The 22,627-nt window shown below is 33.3% G+C and overlaps 1 protein-coding gene across 9 annotated transcripts in view; it reads right to left on the bottom strand.

Annotated features, from left to right (window-relative positions):
- Nucleotides 1-22,627, bottom strand: part of DACH1 (dachshund family transcription factor 1) — a 380,086-nt gene that overhangs the window by 100,293 nt on the left and 257,166 nt on the right. For 6 of the 9 annotated variants that reach the window (XM_048079100.2, XM_048079099.2, XM_048079098.2 and 3 more), the window contains 2 exons: nt 9,641-9,776; nt 7,342-7,479 (listed from right to left, as the gene is read on the bottom strand). In XM_048079100.2, the coding sequence (XP_047935057.2) occupies nt 7,342-7,479; nt 9,641-9,776 (274 nt within the window). The remainder of the gene's footprint in view (nt 1-7,341; nt 7,480-9,640; nt 9,777-22,627) is intronic. The other 3 variants (XM_048079097.2, XM_048079104.2, XM_048079102.2) reach the window with 1 other exon arrangement.

The following is a 22,627-nucleotide window of genomic DNA, read 5'->3' as shown; positions in this document are numbered from 1 at the left end:
AAGTGTAGCTAGTTGCCTGTCAGTGATTAATCTGGAGCTTCCAAGCTCTTTCAGACATAGCTTCTCTTTCTCTGCACCAAATGGCTTTCACCATCCTCTTCCCCATTATGGTGTCACCTTCTGTTATATATTATGCTGGTTGTTCTGTTAACTTCTTTTGAAAGACTTCTGACAAATATAGCTTGTAGAAGATCAAGTTCATCTCTTAATTATAGCTAGTCTACTTGGGAATTTTTTGGCCAAGAATACATGATTTTCTCCAAAATTGTAAAGAATCACTGTGAATTAGTCTAATGTATAGTGATAGCTTGCAAGACAGCTTAGAGATATTACTGATCTCTAAAACCAAAGGAAGGAGAATCAGGCATAAAGGAAGGTTTTCCTCTCTCTGTCCGTTGGGAACCTAAACAACCTTTTCAAACACAAAGACAAACCTGTTCAGAGGCAGAAAATCAGTGATTAGTTTTGCAAAGTAGCTTCCTAAATAGCATAAAGAAAAATCATCAAGATATTAGATACATCTTCACAGTGCAGAAGCTTTTTCAACAAAAGAAAGTTGAAAGGAAGGAACAAATCAAAACTGTTTTTCTCTGAACTATGACAGTATTGGTCCGTATCAGAGGAAAATCCCAAACCTTCTGTACTCAGGGAAAAAAGTATCTTTGAGAATTTATTGTGATTATACATTACATGTAATGTTAACAGAATATGCAATCATCATGTTACTACTTAGAACAAAAATATGAAAAAAAAATAATAACAATGTGGAGTTACTTTAAAAAAAAAAGGAAATAACATGAAATTGATAAAAAAAGAAAAGAAAATTTTATTAAAGTTACTCATGCTGTTTTCAAGGAAATACTATCGATGTCTAGGCTACAGATCTTCAGGCTTTTCACAAGTGTTTTTTGGTACTTTGCATTTGAACAATTTAGGAAAAACTTAAAGAAAACTAATTGCAGGGCATGTTATTAGCACTTAGTTACTGTAAGCAGTCTCAAGTGGAAGACACTTTAAATTTTGCTGTAAGCTGTCTTTCTTATAACACTAACCACACGTATAAAGCGACACAACTAAGGCCTAGGAGATGAATGTGTTTTGTTTTGTGTTTTTTTTGTGTGTGTGTGTGTGTGTGTTTTTGTTTTTGTTGTTGTTTTTCAATTAAAATGGAAATGTGCTTATTAAAATGTACTTATGTACATTTTTAGGAACAATATATATATGACTCTATATCCCTTTAAATTCACATAATAATTGTGTGTTTAATAATTTCTTTAGAATTAATTTCTTGAACAGCTAGACACATCATGTGTTTTTTATTTTTTCTTCTTTTGCAAATGCACTGTTTTGTATAGTAAAATGTAAAACTAAAAATAGCTACTTTGGAGAAACAGAATCATATTTGTCTGGTCAAATTCAATACTGTGGTATATATGCACACATAGAATGAACACCTATAAATTCATTGACTTAATTTCCTATAATATGACTTTCCTAGCAGCAAACACAAAGGGAACTAATGATTTAAAAATTAATGTGGCAGCATGAGAAAAAAAAAAAAATCCTTTCTAAGATCTTATCAATTACCACTACATCTTCTGTTTAACAACTCATTTTAAAAAAGAAATCAAAATGAATACATACATGTTTTCAAAGGGGCTTTTATCTCCCCTGTACTTTATATGTAATAAAAGGCCATCAAAGTTTATAAAGACTATGTATTACAACACAGGCAAATAATTACTATTGAAAAGAAATAAAAGACACAAAAAACAGGGAGGAAAGTACTTTGGGGAAACTTTGTGGGGCACAAAGCACAAAGGAATTGCATATACACCATTTTTTTTCAATAATTTGGAATAAATCGGGTCTTTTGTGCACATGTAACAAACTTGAGTATATTCGTAAAGTCTGATATGTCCAGGATGCATTTGAGTCACATAAACACAGATTAACTGGTATACACATGTAATTGGGATGCAAAACTGCAATGAGTTCAATTTGCCTGGGATGTCTTGGAATAGATGTGCATTTATCAGTCAAGTGAAAACCTGTCAACATATCTCTCATACATTGTGTGAAAACTACTGCTACCCTAGCAGAATAAAGGTTCTTAATAGCAAACAAGCCTGCAGAAGAACTTCCTGGTTGGAGGATGGCTCAGTGAATGTCTCTTTGTGAAATATTCTTATTTGCTACATTGCTAAAAAGAACTTTCAGAATTTTGAACCACCTTTACACTCCTTCGTACATATACAAACTATTTTATTCAGTAATGTGAAAGGTTTCTGAGATTTCTGTGAGAAAAAAAAAAAAAAAAAAAAAAAAGGCTTCTTAGTAAATAACAACCCATTAAGAAAAAAATTGCAATTTCATTTTTCACCTTTGTCGTCCATTAACTGTAATAGCTTTTAATGTACTTTAAGAATTTTTGAGCCTCTTGGGCTGAAGGTAGAGACGTACCAAAAACCAGTGTCTAAAGGTTATTTCAGTGATACTGGCTTTCTCTAACCTTTTATTTTATGGATCTCTGTATTATCTCTCATGCTACAAATTTGACTATATGTACTGTGTTTAGGGTCTGAGAAATATTGAAAGCTCAAATCAAGATTGATTTCACAATGTGCTAGACGATATACAGCCTGAACTCAATGTGTTAAGAAGTAGAGTGAGAATGCAGAACTGAAACATGTCAATTAAAAATATATTTGCAGATAGATACCCATCAAGGTCTGTTAACACCCTTCTATTTCCATTAAAAATGCAATATTCAGAAAAATACATAATGTATAAAAACTGTTTTAGAAAAATATATATATATTGTATAAATATCTCTCTGTGTGTGAATGTATACAAAAATAAAAATGAACAAATAAAGTATGTATACACAAGCAGTAACCGGGCAGCAAAGCTGAGAATGAAAATTCCCTTTTAGGTCAACTGCTGACAACTGCCTTTGAAACGGGACTTTTTTAGAGAACTAGCTAAAATCATAACACTGAGCAGAAACATATTTTACACAAAGTTCTGGAGTATTTGCTTGCTGATTTTGCTTGAGGACAGGTCAGGTAGAAGAGAATATTAGATGATGTTACAAGTTCCTGAGTTTCTCATACTTCTAAAAATATTGTCATGTGTGTTTCTATATTTATCATGGTATGATGCATATTTACTATATATATATATAAGTTTACTGCTGGAAATACAGACTGAATGTCTGTATATAGGATGACATATTATTATTAATTCCTTTTTTGATGCTTGACCGCTAACAGTAAAGTATAATTCTTAAATTAAAATGCAATATTTAAATTATTTTCTATTTCACACTGAGGATATTTTGGAATTTGAATATTTTATTTTATAGGATAGTAGTCAGAGGACTAAGATTGCTCATATCTCTGTAGAGAGGGACATAAAAATAGAAAGAAATACTGGGACTTTTTAATATGTGGATTTGATAGAGTTATACCTTAATTGCTGCTATCATAGTAGTCAAGAAGCAGTTATTGTTGATTATCTGAAAATTGCCTAAGAAATTTCGATTTATATCAAAGTTAAGAAGCTTTTTTGAAAGAAATAATTTAGCTTCTTTTGTGAACATGGTGAATATTTTATTTTTTGTTATAGAAAACTGCATGTACATTTTCAACAGAGTGTCCTTCCCGTAGCACCTCAAATAACATATTCAATTTAAAATGTAAGCATGACATTCAGGCTTCATTTGCTGTTGGTGTCAATCTAAAAATATATAAATTGATGCAGACAGAAAATTCTAATCTGATGCCCTAGGGCCAGATTCAATAAAAGACTTAGGCATCTAAATTCGGTGTTAAAGAAAGTAACTTTTAAGTGTTTGTCCCCCAGAAAGAAATCTTGGGCAGATGTGAAATGGAGGTTACATATGGCATAGGGTAGGTACTGCTAGACACGTACTTGTTAGGGGGTGATATAATCTGCCACTGCCTACAACATCCCTTAACAGTATCCAAGCCAGCTACTACAAAGCGGGACCTAATGAAGTTAACAAGTAGAACTGTGGTCTGTCTAAGTCAATACAAAATATTTTGCAGCTACCTGGAGATAGCATATAGACTCTGGGAAGTGGACTGAGCTATGAATTCCACCTTGCAGATTCCCTAAGACCAGAGCCTGGGGTCATAAAGGCAAAGCTATGATGTTAAATTATACTTCCTTTTCCAACATAATGCATAGTGATTAGGGATACTGCCCAGGAAATGTGTCACAGCTTCAATTCTCTTTTCTATCTATAAGGAATTAGGAATCACACCTCTAACCTTAAGGAGGTCAGGGGTAGGTGGTTAACTTTTGTAGTCTTTGTAGTAATAACTAAAATCTACCTAAGAACTAAGTAATACTATATGTCAGCAGAAATTGAGGGATTTATCTAGAGCATAATCTTAGGGTCATAGAAACTTTTACTGTACCCGAAAAGACTCAGTCTCTTAATTTTAAGGTAACGAACTGGATGGATCTTTTCTAATACAATGCTTATGCTTCATGTAAGTCCTTTTTTTGCAAGATCATACCTAGTAAAAACAAATATGCATCACTGAATAATCCATAATTGTAGGTTACAAAATTAGATACTTGGTTTTGATGATGGTCATCAAGTACTTGAACTAACATCACATACTTAACTTTCCTCCTTCTTCCCAGGGTCATTTGCAGTTCTGCACCCTGCTTACAGTAAATTTTGAAAATCTGTTATGCTTTAATAATCAAAAAAAAAGACTACTGGAAGTCCAGGGTAATTGACTATTTTGGATATATATATTTTTAGGTAATAACATCTTGAATTCTATATTAATTGTGAGGTGGAAGTGCTCTGCAATATCTCCTGCTGTCCCCCATAGTTCAGACTGGGAACCTGGCTGAAACACAACATAACTCCCAACAAGTCTAATTTTTTTTCTTTTTTTCTCATGGAACCCAGAGAATGGGTAAAACTTTAGATGTGTCTTGCTGGGTCTTGCCCCAGCATGAAGCTGGACATGGCCAAGTTGCATAACTGGAGTCAGCAGATGGAATATGTTCCCAGAATCCACAGTTTACATGTCGTCTTTGAGAACAGAAACTCTTCCTGTTTTTCTGCAACAAATACTGACCCAGAGCCCATTGCAAATTTTCCAGTTTATTAGGCAGTAAATCAGATCCATAGAACCTAACTAGGTTCTTGGTAGGATAACAATAAACTGGTTGCAATGGAAGCTGAAAAAAAACTAAACTCATTTTTGCCACTGGCAATAAATCTGGATGATTTTTTTTAATAGAATTACATATGATCTTTGAAAACTTACACAATTCATAGATCTGGTGAGAAAGATGATTAGCCCCTCTGACTCAACATAAATTCTGGTATGTTGATCAGATGTCTCTTTTATAAATTTTTTCTCCCTTTAAATTCTCTATTGACAACAAATACATTTTCCCTGAGTTCAAAATACTTTAGAGATTTTTGGTCTTCTAATTTCTTTGATGGAAGAGGGAACAAGAAGAGAAAAGATAGGACCATTCTGCTAGGAAGGATTTCTCAAGTTCTCACAGGTTCAATTAAAGGCCATTTTATACCTGCAGCTGATACATTTGTGCCAACAAATGTTTAGAAGAAAACACAATGATGTTTAAGGTCTTGTGGTACTTACTCAGAACAATCTGGAAATCCGACTGCAAGCTCACAGTGACAGAAGTAGGTAATTACTATCTCTACAAATATCTATAAACTAAATCACTTGTTTTAATACAGATTAGTGCGATATTAAAGTTACAGAACTGGTATGAAAGACATGATAAATGTAGTCATGACAGAAAACAATTTTTAATTTAGTATACCCTATCAATCTAGATAGCCCATGAATATTTACCATTAATTCAGTAGGCTGGAACAAAGGGAGGGGGGAGTGGGGAGGGAACAGAAAATAGGTTTGACCTAAGGACAAAAAGAATTCTCAGCACTTTTACTGAGGGAAAAAAAAAAAAAAATTATCTTGGGAAAAAAAAAAAAAGAACTGGCAACAGATTGGATATCTAGAAGACCATTAAAAACAAAGCCTTTAAAAAAAAAAAAACAAAAAAACTGAATGACATATAAAAATAGTAACAATTCTTAATATGTATTTCTGTTTGCAAGATTTACCCGTCTGATTACACTTAAGTGAGCAACTTCCAAAGGTGAAATAAAATCATTTATGGAAATTCAAAACAAACCTGTTTGATCACATCATATTTCACAGCAGGGATACAATTTGTAGGGGCTGAATGAGGGCACAGTATAAGCTTAAGAAGGTTGTGTGTGCAATGAACCAAACTAAAGGGTTTATTAAAAAGTTTCCATTAATTTGGGGGGTTAATCCTATTAAAAATGACACCTGTCCAGAATAGAAGTGTCCAGATTTTATTTTTTTTCATATCTCACTGTTCAAACACAAAGCAGAGAAAGTATAATAGTTGATAAAACGCAAGATATGGCACAAAAGTCTTATTCTGAAATCTTTGCCACTGTAGACATTTTTTCCAAGTTGTTTTAATATCTGGCTAGTGTACCTTTTGATTTTTCTCTCACTGTGCTCAAATAAATACTTTTTTTTTTTCCTGGTAAGTCCCAAAATATCTTTTCAAAGTATATTTCATATTTTTAACCACCACTCCACCAAAATGTTCCTTCTCTATAAAAATGTTTTAAATTTGTATATATTAAGGAAACATAATGCATGAAATATACCTTTCAAAATTCTACTGCCCCTCCAAAACCCCTGTAAGAACCCTGTACAGGAACTTAACTTTGAACACCAACAGAGATGAAATGGTGTCAAAATCAGTATAACTGCACGTGGACTATTCACCTAGATCAAACACTTTGGTCATATACTCAATTAAATTTAAATCCCATTATGTAATGTATACCAGCCTCATTTTACGTAATTCCCTAGTTTAATGGCTTGGTATTAGCCTTTTTCTTTTTTGCACACATGGACTAATTTTCACGGTGCTCTGTCCCTTTGGGAAGTAGGTCATTAAAGTCAACTGGATGAAGACAGAAACTTAATACCTAAACAGGGTTGTAGAAGGGCCAGAGACACGATAGTAATATAAAACTGTTTTTCACTCATCTTTCTTCGTAATATTTATGAAATTCCTCCCTCAGATAAATATTGTTCATTAAAGTCAAGCACCACAAAGTAGAAGAATCTGGGAAGCTATAATCCTGTTATAACTGAATTTCTGAAACAATCACAGTATTAAAGGAAATCACAATTATTATTTAACTTTTGAAACAATACATTTTACAGTGAAACAATAAAGTACTCGTATTCATATTACCTTTCTCAATGTGTATTCTTTTTGACTCATGTCCCACATCATGACCAGCCAGATCACCCTCCTTAGGTCCAGGAAGGACATTTGGTGACAAACCCATCAGCATTTGGTTCATAGATAGGCCATTCTGATGGACAGCTGCTAGACACAAGAACAGGCAGAAATAAAATCAACCATCATTTTAACAATACAATTTTGTACTTATTTTATATATTCTTCCTTTTAATTATACATGAATCCTAATAATCATGCAGTTACTTAGTTAGTGCTGTCAGTACCCACACAATGAGGGAGCTTCGATATGCCTTCCTAAAAACAGTTCATTTTAAAAAGATCAGTAACTTTGGACCCAGTTGGATACTTGCAAACATTTTCTTATTTAACAAGAAATGAAATGCAAAATGAAACAATCTGGAAAAGAATAGAAGGTTCTAAGTGAGACATTCATTATTTTGGTTATTTTTATTTTGTTTTACGTGTTATCTTTTCCAAAATACGCTCCCTCACTTCCTTAAATTAAGCATTGTGACCTTCCAGGTAAGAAATTATTATTTTTCAGAAATATGCTGTATAACATCAAGTTTGCCAATAAAACATCTAGAAAAGCTCTTTCCAACTGTTCGTAAACAGAGCTTTATGATTCAAACACAACTTGGAAACCGTATATGGTAGTCTATATCCCAATGTTATATCCCTAAAAATTGTGTTTACGAGAGACTTACACCATCTTCAGTAGACCATTTTTTCATAACCCGTATTTCTGTAGTAGTCGCCTTAATCTTGCTGGCACCACAAAAGCAGATGCACATAAGAATCAGTTGTTATGTTAACAGGTCAGATAAGAGAGAAAAGGGTTGTTTTTTAGATAAGTAAGCTACTGAAATGATTATTTAAGGGACCCTGTTATGATCATCTCATTGGAAGAAAAAAAGTGCAGAGCTCCCACTGTTATCTGCTGGTAGGTAAACAGAGAAAGTTAAAGTAGAAAGCTACCTCTTAAAAAAAAAAAAAAAAAGTGACATTCCTTAGCAAAAATAAGGAATTCTCTGTTTTATTTACTTGTTTTACTTCTTTTATTTAAGGGAAAATGAAAAAGGTATTTAATAAAGCAAAAATAGATGACAATTAAAAAAATAAAAATCCATCTTTTGTTGTGTGTTTTTTTGTGTTTTTTTTTAGCACTTTACCTATAAATTCATAAAAACCTGGAGAAATAGATAGGTCGTATTATATGGGATGCCAGTCTGATCTGTACTCTCAGTCATCCAAGTGATAAGAAAACAAAATTCTCAGCTTGTCATGGACAGGCCTCATTTGTTTCCTTTTGGTAAATCATTTTTCATCACATAGTAAGAACATATCTTTCATCTGAAAGTCAGTGAAGAGCCAGCTTCCTGAGTGTGCAGAGAGCCTGAATGGAAACAGTCTGAAAACTGCACATCTGCATCTAACCAACACAACTACATAATTCATAGTTATTTCATAGCCTTCTATTTATATGCCAAATACTCCAGTTCCACCTACTGACAAATTCCACCGTGGAAATATGCCTTAAAAGCATAAAAATCTGCAATGGAGCATAATAAAAGAAAAGGACAAGTGCAACATAAATTTAAGTTAATATCCATAAAATAATAGGCATTTAAGCCATCAGTTTCCAGTCTGGATTATAGAACCCAGAGTCTTTGTCACATAATTTACATCATTTACACAGAGCCTTGATAAAAATAGTATTACTCTGAGACACCATGGTTTAATTTCACTCCGCCCCTTGTGAGATATGAGATGATAATACTCCCTGTATCGTCTCACCATCACAAGTTTTTACATTTAAGGAGTTTATAAAGTACACATATTTTAATTGATTTAAACTAATTCTTCTCTTTTCCAAGCAATTTTATGATGTAAAATGTTGCTTATGAAGTCAGATTCGATTTAGAAATCAAACTAGAGTAAACAAATTAAATAAAACTCAATTTCTTTAAAAAAAAAGTTTTACACTATATGTTCAGTTCTAAAAACTAATCCAGCAAATTGCTTCCTGGTTGCAATTCTGTATTTCATAGCTCAAATCTTTATGTTTAATATGACATGATGGCAGTTTATATCAGTAACTGTTACTGTAGCATCAGGTATTATGATACTGTAAACTGGGGAATATTATGTTGGGAGATAGTTATTGCAGATGAACTTCTGAACATGATACCTATGAGATCTATTTAAGACGAGGGCATTTTGACTAGAAAAACCATCTGCCCCTAATCAAATTTAAAGTGGTGACAAGGAGAATAATGTGACCTACGGATTCTGTCTGAAGAGCTCTCAGTCCGTGCAGGAGAGCTGGACACACTGCTGCTTCGATGAGAGGATGGGTGGCTGCCAGGTCTTCGACCCTCTTCAAGAGAAGGAGCAGGAGAAGGACTGTCTGGAACACGTTCCTATACCCCATGAAAAATAAGTTCAAAAAAAGGCATGTTAAAACTAAAGCTTTGTGGCTTCCAAACATAATTTTCCTAAACTGTATCTACCTCCTAGGTCACAACCTATTTTTTTTGCCTCCATTGAAGTGTCCAGGATTTGCAGAGTATTATCAAAGGAAACTTAACAATTTTAGGACTCTGGATCTAGAATAGATTTTACTATTCAGCATTAAAGTTTCTCTCATCTGATCAGGATTTTAAACCGCCTTCCAGATTACTTATAAAAATAAAGCACCTTATTTTTTTTTTTGTTTTTTATTTTTAGTCACTCGAATCAGCGTGCTTTTGACCCTATGTCTGAAAGTGTTGTCCAAATGCATCTTGAACTCCAGCAGGCTCGGTGCTATGACCACTGCCCTAGGAAGCCTGTTCCAGTGCCCTCTCGATGAAGAATATTTTTCTAATATTCAACCTGAACCTACCGTGACATGGCTTCTTTCCTTCAGGTCCTGTTGCCAGAGAAAAGAGATCAGCACCTTCCCCCTCCGCTCTCATTGTGAGGACGATGTAGGCTGCCATGTAGGCCCCTCAGTCTCCTCTCCTCTAGGCTGAACAAACCAAGTTATGATAGCCGCTCCTCATATGTCTTCCCCTTCACCACCTTTGTAGCCTTAATTTTATTTCTGTACATATTTGTAATCAAATATTATTCAGTGTACTTTGGGGTTTGGGCTATAAATTCCATTCCTAGTCATACCTATTTGCAAGTATTAAATACATGGGAACAAGTTGTATCTACTTACTGACTGTATTATACCATTTTAATCAGTGCTCAGAAGCAGTGACACACAATTCAGCTCCTAGAAGCAAGGACAGTGATGCTATAGTTTATCATACAAGCTATTGAGATGATTGTCTAACATAGGTGTGTATCCTAATTTCTGTTTGGATTGTTCACATAGACAAAAACTCCTCTTCTCTAGGCTGAACAAACCAAGTGATGTCAGCCACTTCTCATAAGTCTTGCCCTCTAGGCCCTTCACCATCTTCATAGCCCTCCTTTGGGGTTTTCTAATAGTTTAATGTTTTTCTTATATTGTGGCACACAAAATTGCACACAGTACTTCAGGTGAGACTGCACCAGTGCAGAGTAGAGTGGGACAACTGCTTCCCTTGACCTTGGAATGGTGTGCTTGATGCACCCCAGGATATGGTTGGCTCTTTTGGCTTCCAGGGCACTCTGTTGACTCATAATCAAATTCCCATCAACAAAAACCCACAGATCCCTCTCCATGGGGCTGCTATCTACCCTCTCATACCCTGTGCAAAGATCCAGGACTGCCCTTTCCCAGGTGCAGAATCTGACACTTGCACTTACTTGCTATTCATATTGTCTTGTTAAACTTAAAAGCCAAATGTCTGCTAAGACTGTGAAGCACAAACCTGGAATGAACCACATTTATTCTTACATTGTTTTTCATTTTTGGCTTCGTAACTACTTCAAAGAGGGGGAAAAATGCCCACCCACATTTCTCTATCAAGAGGAAAGCATAGCTGGGAGGAGCTAAAATATGCTTCAAGATGTCTCTTGATTTTGAAAGTTAGAGCATGAGGACTGTGATTCTTTGAACTGCTGTGTGAAAACTGTTGCAGGGAGATACATCCAATATTTACAAAGAACTTTGACAGATACAATGAACAAAGAGAGATGAGTTCAGAATAGTCCTTCACAGAAAATTATCTGTCTTCCCCTGCAGTTTTCTGTTTAGTGCTAATAACTCCCAAGACTCTGTCATTGCTAGAATAGATGTGAATTAGGTTGTTTTGGTCAAATACTGATAAAAATAAGTAATTCTTATAATGGAAATCTAAAGGGGGGCCTGAAAATGTTAAACTTTTTGTTTGTTTGTTTGTTTCTTTCTTTTTTCAATTGAAATCCTGGTTTCTAATGAAACTAACAAAGAAGCTGTATACATTCAACTCCTTAAAAGCTTTCAATAATGAAATAATACACAATATGTTTAATAACATATATGAAAGCTTCCTGATGCAAATGTCTTAAAGGTGTTTGTTCGTTTATTTTTCTGAAGAGAGCATCATGTTCCTCACACTTTAGCAGCAGTCATTGCTCTTCATGCACAATAGGTAGATGAATATTTATTTTGTTGAATGCATTGTTGAATGCTATGAAACAGCAACACAACTATCAATAGTAATCAATAGATCCAGGTAAGCTTTATAATAAATCTTTGCTAAACTTGAGATTGTGATTGCAAAGGGATTCAATGGGAATTATTGATGGAGTGGAAGAAGACCTTTCAGAGCAATGCATCAAAACATTTAAGTGGATTCCACTTTAATAGACTAGGATTTTTAAGTCAAAAACATTGATGAGGATAGTTTAACTGCATCCTAGCTCTAGGCTTATTATGACTTTGATTGTGTTTATATGTCCATGAACTGGGAATTCAAGAGGAGGATTACAATTCAGATGTTTTCCAAATGTAGAAGATTTATTTCTTTAGATTTAAGCGGATTTAAGCATGCACAGTGTACAGATTTGGTACAAATTGAAACACAGTATATCTAATCATTCATTTAATATATAATTTCACTGCTTGGCATGCAATATATTTTTCTTAGAAGGGTTTCATTAAAATGAAATCCAGTGAACATGTAAGCTTTGAATACAGAGCTGGAGAGTAAATTAATTTATTTAAACAGCTTAATTTGTTTATCCTATTTATGTGCGCTTTTACAGCATGTATTATGAAATGGAGAGACCAAAAAGAATGCACAGGACAGAAAAAATATAATTATCATGCAAACAAAACAGATAATGAGTTCTATTCACATATAATATGACATAACAGAAAAACTCTATGAGAAAACTATATATACTGTCTTTATCAATTCATTTGTAAAACACCCTTTAACCTAACAAGAAATAGGATTGAACTATGCAGAAATGGGGAATGAATTAATTGAATAACTTAACTAATTTTTTATATCCTTGCTTCATAATTCAATAAAACAATCAATAATATAGTCCATAGCAATTTTTTGTCTTTATCAAAGCTAGCTGCAATAATAAATGGAAATTCTGCTAATAATATAATGAAATCCTCTGTAGCTCTAAAAAGTCACAGTGATAAGCTAATGGCGCTGGAATGTCAATATAAGCTGTCTTCCTTACTACAGATTTTTGTGTATAAAAGGTGGATTCTGTCTGTGGTAAAATATTAGCTTTACATTTAGAATGACTTCACTTAAATTTTCTCAGAAAAAGAAATGTGCAAAAATGTATTCAATAAGTAACTCAGATGATCAGAACTTTTTTTGTAACTTCTGCAAAATGTCACTTTTTTATAAGAAAAAAATACATATTTTTGGTGTTAAAATCCTGACAATAGAAAACATCTAGGATATGGTCCTTTGTCCAGTATTTTTCCTAAAACTTGTTCATTCTTAGGACAAACTCAATTCTACTTAATTAAAAGACAGGGAACTCCTGGAAAGAGTCCAGCAGAGGGCCGCAAAGATGATACGGGGCCTGGAGCATCTTCCCTATGAGGAAAGGTTGCGAGACCTGGGTCTGTTCAGCCTGGAGAAAAAGAAGACTGAGAGGGGATGTTATCAATGTGCATAAATACCTGAGTTGTGAGAGACAGAGGGATTTGGCCAACCTCTTCTCAGTGGTTTGTGGGGATAGGACAAGGTACAATGGCCACAAGATAGAGCACAGGAAGTTCCACACCAACATGCAAAAGAACTTCTTCACGGTGAGGGTGACAGAGCACTGGAACAGGCTGCCTAGGGAGGTTGTGGAGTCTCCCTCTCTGGAGATATTCAAGGCACGTCTGGACGCCTACCTGGGCAGCCTGCTCTAAGGAGCCTGCTTTGGCAGGGGGGTTGGACCCCATGATCTTTCGAGGTCCCTTCCAACCCCTTTAATTCTGTGATTCTGTGATTATGTAATTAAAGATATTTCTAGAGAGTTTGATGTTGGCTTGTAATGTCATTACACTAGTTGTCTTCCAGCAAACAAAACAAACAAACAAAACGAAATTAAGTGACTTTATTTCAAATCTTTTGCTAAAAATCTAATTATAAGAAGAAAACCGTGAGGGGTTCAGTTTGAAATAGACAAATCTGTTTGTTGGTATCTAAATGCAGTTTTGACAGATATTAGATAGATATGAAATTTTGGAGACACCCATATTCAGGACAAAGGGGCAAGTGTCTCAGTCAATTGAGATATAGATTTTAAAGCCAGTGTAGCTTCATCCAAAACAAGATACCTACGGTTTAATTCAGCTGCTCACATACAGATATTCAGTGGCATTTGAGACACAGAAGAATTTTGAGATGTCCATAGTAAACTGACATACAGAACCTACAAAAAATATGGTACCTTCTGGAGTGGCAGCAAGATACTAAAAACATCTTTGTACATATAGGCTGATAGATGAAAAGATCCTAAAACTCAATTGACCATATTTACTAGAAAACAAGAAATGCAGAACTATTTATCACTTGGAAAATATAATCCCCACTAACCAACGTTTTCTCCGTTGTTTGCTTGCTTACTCATGAGAAAAAGTAGTGTGAACAATTTAGTGATATGTTGCAATTTAAGATATGTTGAGCCAACATTTCAAAATACGTAACTCTCAGGCATCAGAATTGGAGGTTAATAAGCAAATGGACAATGCACTTCTAAGGGAAAAATTCGCAGATTTAGAGCCAAATTTATTTCAATGTTCTTTACAATCTGATACAAAGAATGAATTCTAAGTATTTAAGAATCTCATGTTTAACTCTTCCAAAAATTCTTCTACCATACTTGGAACATTCACTACAGGGACTGCTGTGTTCTTACCCCACTTATCCCACTGATATTACAATTTACAGACCCTCAATATCAAGTCCATTTTATAAATAACAGAATTGTTCTTGTGAAAAAGGTGTTGTTTTTGTTTTGTTTTCCTTTAACATACAAATAACAGAGATTTTAACAGTTTTGGAAGTTATCTCTAAAATTAGAAAACACTCCTTTTTCTTTCATATTTTTTTTCAAGAACATAGCCTACAATATAATACTCTCTCAGTTTGTCCAAGTAAACCAGAAATGTCTTTCTGTACTTATCAACACTCCTCTACATTTTTCAAACAGCTCTTTGCATAGATGCAAAGACTATACTCTAAGATCTCATTCCACAAGTTCCTAAGTAAATTCTTATTACGAGTTATCTGAAAATATTGGAAGCAGAATGGTACCAATATGATAACCAGAACACCATACACACTTTCTTCCTTATATATGCTTTTTTTTTTTTTTTTTTCTTCTTACCAGGTACTAAAAAGTAGTTATTCAACATTAATCTATTTGAATCTTTTTTTTTTTTTCCTTTTTTTTTTTTTTTTCTGCTCCAGCAGCATGCCTTCATTCTTTGGAAAGTCCATCCTTACCAGAAGTCTTACCCAAATACCTACCATCAGGTAAACTTGATGGAGTTCAACTGTTGGTCCCTTTATCACTATCCTAAATTATATATTTCAGGTAATAAGTATAGGATTAATCCATCTGCTCCTAAGATGATAGACAAGGAAGTATACCTTCTAGGTTTTCACCACTTCAGGCTTCCCACAGATGTTCTTTTATTCTTCACCTTTCCCATTCCTTAGTGACAAAATTCTAGAATCATTCTAATAAAATTTGAATGTGGCTACTTCCAATAGCCATCCATTTATTTTATTATTATTTTTTTTAATCTTCTGCATATTTCTCTCCTACAGGTAATTTTAGTCTTTCTCTTTTGTTCTAATTTGCTTCTCCATAAGACTTATCTCTTGGGCTTAGTCATCCTTTAAATTTAGGCACAGACTGAGTTTTAGACATAAAACTGAGATTATCAGTTTTAGATTATCAGATTATCAGATTAAGAGGTACATTACTATTAATACTATTCAGCTTTCTTGATGCTCTTCAGTGTTGAACAAACTCTTTTAAGGACATTTCTGCTTTAAGTGATGCAGAAGATAAAATCATGTCCAATGTCATACTTTTCAATAGTTTGGGTTACTTTCTACTGGGAGAAGGATACATGACAAAAAATGTTCCATACACTGTTAATTTTCAAAATTAAAAAGAGTGTGGTTTTTTTTGTTTGTTTGTTTGTTTTTGTGGTAAAATTATAATCATCTCTTTCCAAATGACCAAAGCACAGCTTCTTACTCTTTCGTTAACTAACTGACCAATTTTGAACTTGAGTTGACAAGTATGTCAGGAATGGCTTTCTTGTGAAATGACATACTTATTTGATATTGTACTTGTTGAAAGAGTGAAAGAAGTGAATCTCTCGGTTATTTTTTATATTCCTTGAAAACAGGACATTTTGCTTTTACAGTTTTATCTTTCCTTGAGCTTTAGCCTACAGTGCTATCAGACTCCAAATTAATGTTTAGTCCAAAGGACAAGATGCTAAAAATTATTTCCTAACTTCTTCAGTCACTACTATAAAATTGGTGTTCATTCAAACTGTCTGAATGCTATAAATTTTTATTTTCTGTTTCCTTTTTTGAATAGCACTATCAGCTTGTCTGATCTTGCTGATGTCTCACTGATGCAAATGTTGTCTTTTTTTTTTTCTATTCTTTTATTATACACATGCTTCTAATCCCAATCAAAATTCACAACTTCAAATGTTTTGTATTGTCATTAAACCTATTGAGGTTTTCGTTATAATATTTGCCTTTTTATCTTTCTATTTTTGATCTTTTTCGTCTGCATTTTTTCATTGTTTCTGCCTTACTGTTCCCATCATGATAGTGATAACTGATAACACAAAATGTAGAAAGTGATCAATAGACAAAAAGACTATAGATTTGTTTGATTTTTATTTCTCTGTTTACTGCATGATCATTGGGAATATCAGCAGAATTTAACTGGCTAGAAGGAAAAACAAACTACCAAGTAATAGTTTAACTGTTATTTCAACCAAATCACTTGAAATCATGGTCTGTACATAAAGCATAGCCAGGCAGTGAGTTTCACAGGCCATAACAGATTTAAAAAGAGAGAGAGAGAGGCTGGCTGTCCTAGTGAAACCAGAGCAGCAGCTGGTGTTGGAATCATGATGGAGCAGGATCATTTCTGGAAGTGTCACTGAGCTTCTGGATTCTGTGTGTTCTCATTAAAATGTCCTGACAACTATTTCAGAACCCCTTCTTATTTGAGTGTATCCTTTCAACTGAATTCATAAATTATATTTTGTCTTGGAAAATACATATTTGGACTATATACATATATGTATTCCTCTATAGTATACAATGCACATAGGCATTTATATATACAACATGCAAATACATAGACATGCAAAAAACTTCTTCAAACTGAATTATCACTTTCTTATTGGCAGGTTGGACAGAATTTTCCTCCTTTTTTTCTCCCTCTCTTCTTTTGAAAATCAGGTCTTACTTGAAAAATAAAAACATTTAAGAATAAGAAGCAGTGGTATGAATTCATTCCTCAAGGTCAATCAAAACTGTAGATCCAGCCAAACACCAAGAATGAGATTCATCTAGCTAAATGTAGTTGTCTACAGTACAAATGTCTACATCTGAGCTTCTCACCTTAGGCTTATTGTTTGTTCATACATTTATGCTTCCAAGGTACAATTTACCTCACTCTATAAAGCAGATATCTAAAAAAAGTCCAATGAGTTGTGCCTTAGAAGACAGCAAAATGAATCCCATCCATTGTACCTCATGGTCATTTTAAATCAAATTAATCTTACATCACATACATAGTTCTCTGTTACACATATGCAAATTGACAAGCAAAAAAATATATATATATATACTACCTTCTCTGTATCATGTGAGATATTTATCTGCAGATATTTATTTTACATTACACAAATCAATTCATATAAGCATACTGTTTAAACAGTAATAGAATCCCGTATTATACCAACAAAGACATTATTCCCAGTTACATGCCAGGTATACAGGAACCATCCTCTAAGTTCATAATAAAACAATCTGTATTAAAAGTTAAAATAAATAATTTTGAATATATAGATTGTATGAATTAATAATTTGAGACACTGTCCTCTAATATAAAGCTGATTAAGCTATAATAAATGAGTTCAGCTACACTTTGACCTAAGGTCTTCTTACACTAAATGAACAAACGGTGCTAGAAGTGTTCACATACATATTTATGTTATCTCAATAAAAGAAAGATTCTGATTAGCTTGGTGATTTTCTCTATTATGCAGAAGTTCATAAGTATAATTTTAAGATATACTAGTCTCTGTGGTCACAACAAAAAGAAAATTAAATACTAATGTTTTATAATATACTTTAAACTTTTTAGTTATATCACAGATTTCATGTTTGTTTTTCTAGTCTAAACATCTGAAGCTAGATATTTCAGGAGCTAGTAAGTGTTCTTAGATTTATTCTAGACTACTTATAGGAGAGTATTTGCTTTACTATTAGTAGCAGTAAATATGTACTTAGGTTTTTTTTATTTATATATTAAATCAAAATTCTTTTTATACAAAGAATTATGTCATATGTATCAGATAATGAAGAAATGAAAATAACTTTATTCACAAATTCAAGAAAATCACTTTAAAGTAACATCACGCAAATGTCTCCAGAAATAATAGGTTATCTGAAAAATCATGTTTTTCTCATTAGGCATTCCAAAAATATCATTTTTAGCAATTTTGCATATAATTATTTTGGTCTCAATACTTTTCTGTAAAATGAATATAGTATACTTCATGTTGCAAATATGTATCCACCACTCTTTGAGTATTACGTTCCTGTAAGGCACAGAAGTGTCCATAGAAAACTTCTGCATTCAACACAGGATGCAGAAAAAAAAAAAGTAAGTAAAATGAGACAGACACTGATTAAAAAAAAAAAAAAAAAGCTGAACAATTAACCATTCACTGAATGGTTACTAAATGGAATGTCATCACTTTAAAGTTGCAGGGGCATTCTAGTATTTCCTAACATTGTCTTTTGAAATTTGAGGATGGCCCTTCAATATGAACTTTGGATGCTATTTTGTTCAGTGCATCCAGAGAGACACTTTTAAAGATTTTTCAGTATATATTTATTCAGTATATATATATTCCGTATATACTTTCAGTCTGATATCAGAAGACAATTCTGGCAGTCTTCTTAAGTTTATAGTACAGGAAAATTCTACTTTATTAGTAACAACACTGAAGTGGAATGGTTTTCTTTCCAGGATGTCTAATTGTATTTTCAGGGTAATTCCTATGCCTTTTTCTCTACAGAGTGCTGTGTCAGCCAATTTTGAAAGATAATTTAACTAATACCATTAAAAAATAAAAAATAAAAATAAATAAAATAAAAAGCACCATTTCCATAACTGGAAAATAAATTATCAGTAAACTCTTCTACACTGAAATACTGTGGCCAATATCTTTTAGGATTAAAACTCTGCGCTAAACTCAAGAACTCAAGGTTATTCACACAGTAGTCATAGAAGACTTCTACAGTCCTTTTCTCTGCTGTCTACACCCTCAATGAAGTGAACCTGTTCATTTTTTTCTTACAGTCATCTTCCTTTCAGGTCCACTCTCTGAACTTCCTCATCACCACTCTCACTTGAAACATGGAAATGTACGTTGTTCCTATGTCATTGTATAGCAGTTTAGTATTTCTTCTCTTGGTCTATTATTTGGACTATCTGGCAGCAATTACAGGTAAAAAAAAATATATAGGAACATCAAATGTGTTAATAGTAACACACGTATTGTCAGTGAAAAATGGAAAAGTAGAAGAATGTTAAAATAAAATTTCATATCAGAATAAAAATTAATATTAGCCTATAAAATCAACTGTCAGCTGCTATCTTAGTTTATTCATTTCATTGTCAGTTTCTGCTATTGGATGAGAAGAAGGCAACCAGTGCTGTGATATATTTAGAGAATTAGAAAAATTTAGTTTCATGTATTTAATAAGCAGTGGAAAACTACTGTGCCACTGGTTACTTTTTCAGATGAAGTTATTCTTTGCTTTGTGTGTGTATGTTTTTTTTGTTGTTGTTGTTTTGTTTTGTTTTGTTTTTTCCCTACTTTATTCTTATTTTTTCCCATAACTATTAGTAATATTCCATGGGCAAAGTGTAATTTTTGATTCTGGCATTCTGCTCTGTTCTAACTATCAGAGTAGAATTTTTCATGTTGCTATTAATATAAGGCATGTTCTTTATATTTTCATATATCTTTCTACTGACTAAAAAAAAAACAAATGATGTAGTGAAACTGCTAACAATCCGAGCCTTTGAAACCATGGGCAGGTGATGAAAGCCACCTCATATCTAAAGCATCCCCAGGTCACAGCTGTCACACCACTATTCATTGCTGTCACAATCTGCTGTCCCTGCTTGTTGTTGCTCTCCTCTTATTCATCCAACTCATATATCTAAACATTCCATTACAAAACAACATCTAATGTTTGTCTTATGTTCGAAAAGGCAAAAAACTCTTCTGAATTATAATTCTGAAGATTTTAGAGCTCAGAGTTCATTGCCAAAAAAAAAAAAAGAAGTGTTGCTTTTTAAGTTTTTCCCTTATAATTTTGTCTTTGTCTCATCTCCGGAACACAGCAGGATAAAATGTTTGGTTAATATATGATCTCAGCTTTATTCCACCTTCTTATCATGAAGAAATGAAATATTACCCAGTAATAGAAAGGCATTTTAAGCTTTGTGAGTTTAAAGATAACAACACTCACTGTGAACTCAGTGAATTGGAAAGAAAGGTCAGCAAGTCATACACTGTGGCACTGTTCACGGTCAGTTCTATCCAGTAAACCAGGATATTTATAAGCTGAAGACTCCTATTTTCTAAGACTGAATTTCGTTTCCATTTACTTAATTAGAGATGGTAACTCTGGATTTATTCTTCAGAGTAGAAATTTCTCATAGGTCATCTAACTTTAGAGTTTAAACTTATCTTGTACTCTAATTTCAAATCTACACTGACATTTCAGGTTATAAAGATGAACTCAACGATGAGTGATTCATAGTCCTCTTAAATCAGCTTCTGGAAAATTGTAATTGAGGAAAAGTATTTAAGTAAACCAAGGTTAAAAGATTGATGCAGAAGATAATGAAAACAAAACAAAAAAGCCTAAAAATGTAGCAGTATAAGGAAAGTATTATTCTAATAACAAAAACTCTTGTAAAAGAGAGCAACTTCACTATTTAACCATTCCTACAAAAAAAAAAAAAAAAAAGAAAAAGCAAGTTTGACCTTCTCACTTACATCTATACTCTAAAATATTTATTTTAGTTGTAGTAGAAGCTATTATTCATTGCTAGTGTAAGGTTCAGAAAGTATGCTGATTGAAGTTTGCTTCTCAACTTCTCAGTGCATATAATTCAACAGGCACTAGACTCACAGCCTCTGATTATTTCTAGTGAGGGAAAGGTAAATTTCCAGTAACGTTATTTCCATGCTGATGGGAAGAAAATCCCCCAAACAATGACCTTGTGCTTTTATATTGATCAGGTTTTGTTTTCAATCCAATTTAGCATTAAAAAAAATAGGAGCATAATAGGCTGTGTTCTCTCTATCCACATGACCATATTCATCTTTCCTAGGCAAAAGCAGAGGACATGAATCTATAGATATGGTGTACCACAAAGAGGCTGTAGTAGGAAAGTATGTACAGTAGTAGGAAAGAGTAGGAAAGAGTAGGAAGAGTAGGAAAGAGTAGGAAGAGTAGGAGTAGTATGTACAGTAGTATGTACAGAGTAGGAAAGTATGTACAAGTTCCTGAGCCCTTAAAGGATTACTGAAATAATTATATGCAGCAAGATGTGAGTTTTGTATGGCAGCTTATCACTCTTTTATTCATGTATTTACCTTTAATATAAATGTATTGTGGGTAATATGCTACAGGTCTTGACTGAAGATACAGCAGTGCTTAGGTAGTGTCTCCGTCAGGTTCTATGTAAATGTCCCCAAACCGTGAACTTAAATGCATAAACATTTTTTTTAAAAAAAATGTATTTCACTTCTGAGAGAGAATACTGTTCAAAAAAGAACATAAGTTAATTTGGCCACTTAAAAACACTTAATTATAAATCCACATCTTTCCAATTATTGGTTGTGTGCAAACCAGGTGGAAACATCAAACCTGTTTTGTTAAATAATGTGCAAAATGTTATGAGAGGAGATGCACAAAAATTGGTTGCTATGATGAAGATTTTTGTAGCATAAATAAACAATTGTTGAATTTTCGTAGGTATATAAGAGAAGATAAAGAGATGATAAATTGTGCTGATTATTTATACAAGCATATGTTTAAACAATCAAGATTTGGGGGGGAAAAAGTTACAAAACACTGCTAAAATATTTCAAACTGAAAATCAAAATTTGCTGGGTATTTTCAAGTTCTTCACCTAGATTAGACCAAAACTATCTTTCTGCCTAAATGAGCTACAAGAATGAACTTGTTTAGAAGTTAAAGAACTCTGGGGTAAGGAAAATCTTCTGGTATGGCGCTGTCTATGGTTAAAATAATATACATAATTACATAATGACAAAGTCTCTCTTTCAGAGTCCAATATTTTTAAACCTATTAGATTTTAATTAGAAGAGTTAGAGTTACATCTCAGTTAAGTGCTTCCAGGGTCATTATATTCCCATAATGGGGTTAGATCTAAGAACACACCAGGCCCCCTTCCTACAGCCTGCTTTCCACAAAAGTTTAGTGGTTTTTTTTTTAATTATTTATTTATTTATTTTCTTTCTCATAATCTGGGAGCTATGTTGCATTCCAAATGCAACTGTTTGTCAAAGTTTTGA

This window comes from Anser cygnoides, chromosome 1 (genome assembly GCF_040182565.1).
Source record: "Anser cygnoides isolate HZ-2024a breed goose chromosome 1, Taihu_goose_T2T_genome, whole genome shotgun sequence".
Taxonomy (NCBI): Eukaryota; Metazoa; Chordata; class Aves; order Anseriformes; family Anatidae; genus Anser; species Anser cygnoides.
Note: the sequence above shows the minus strand (reverse complement) of the source record. Positions and strands in the feature narration are given on the sequence as shown.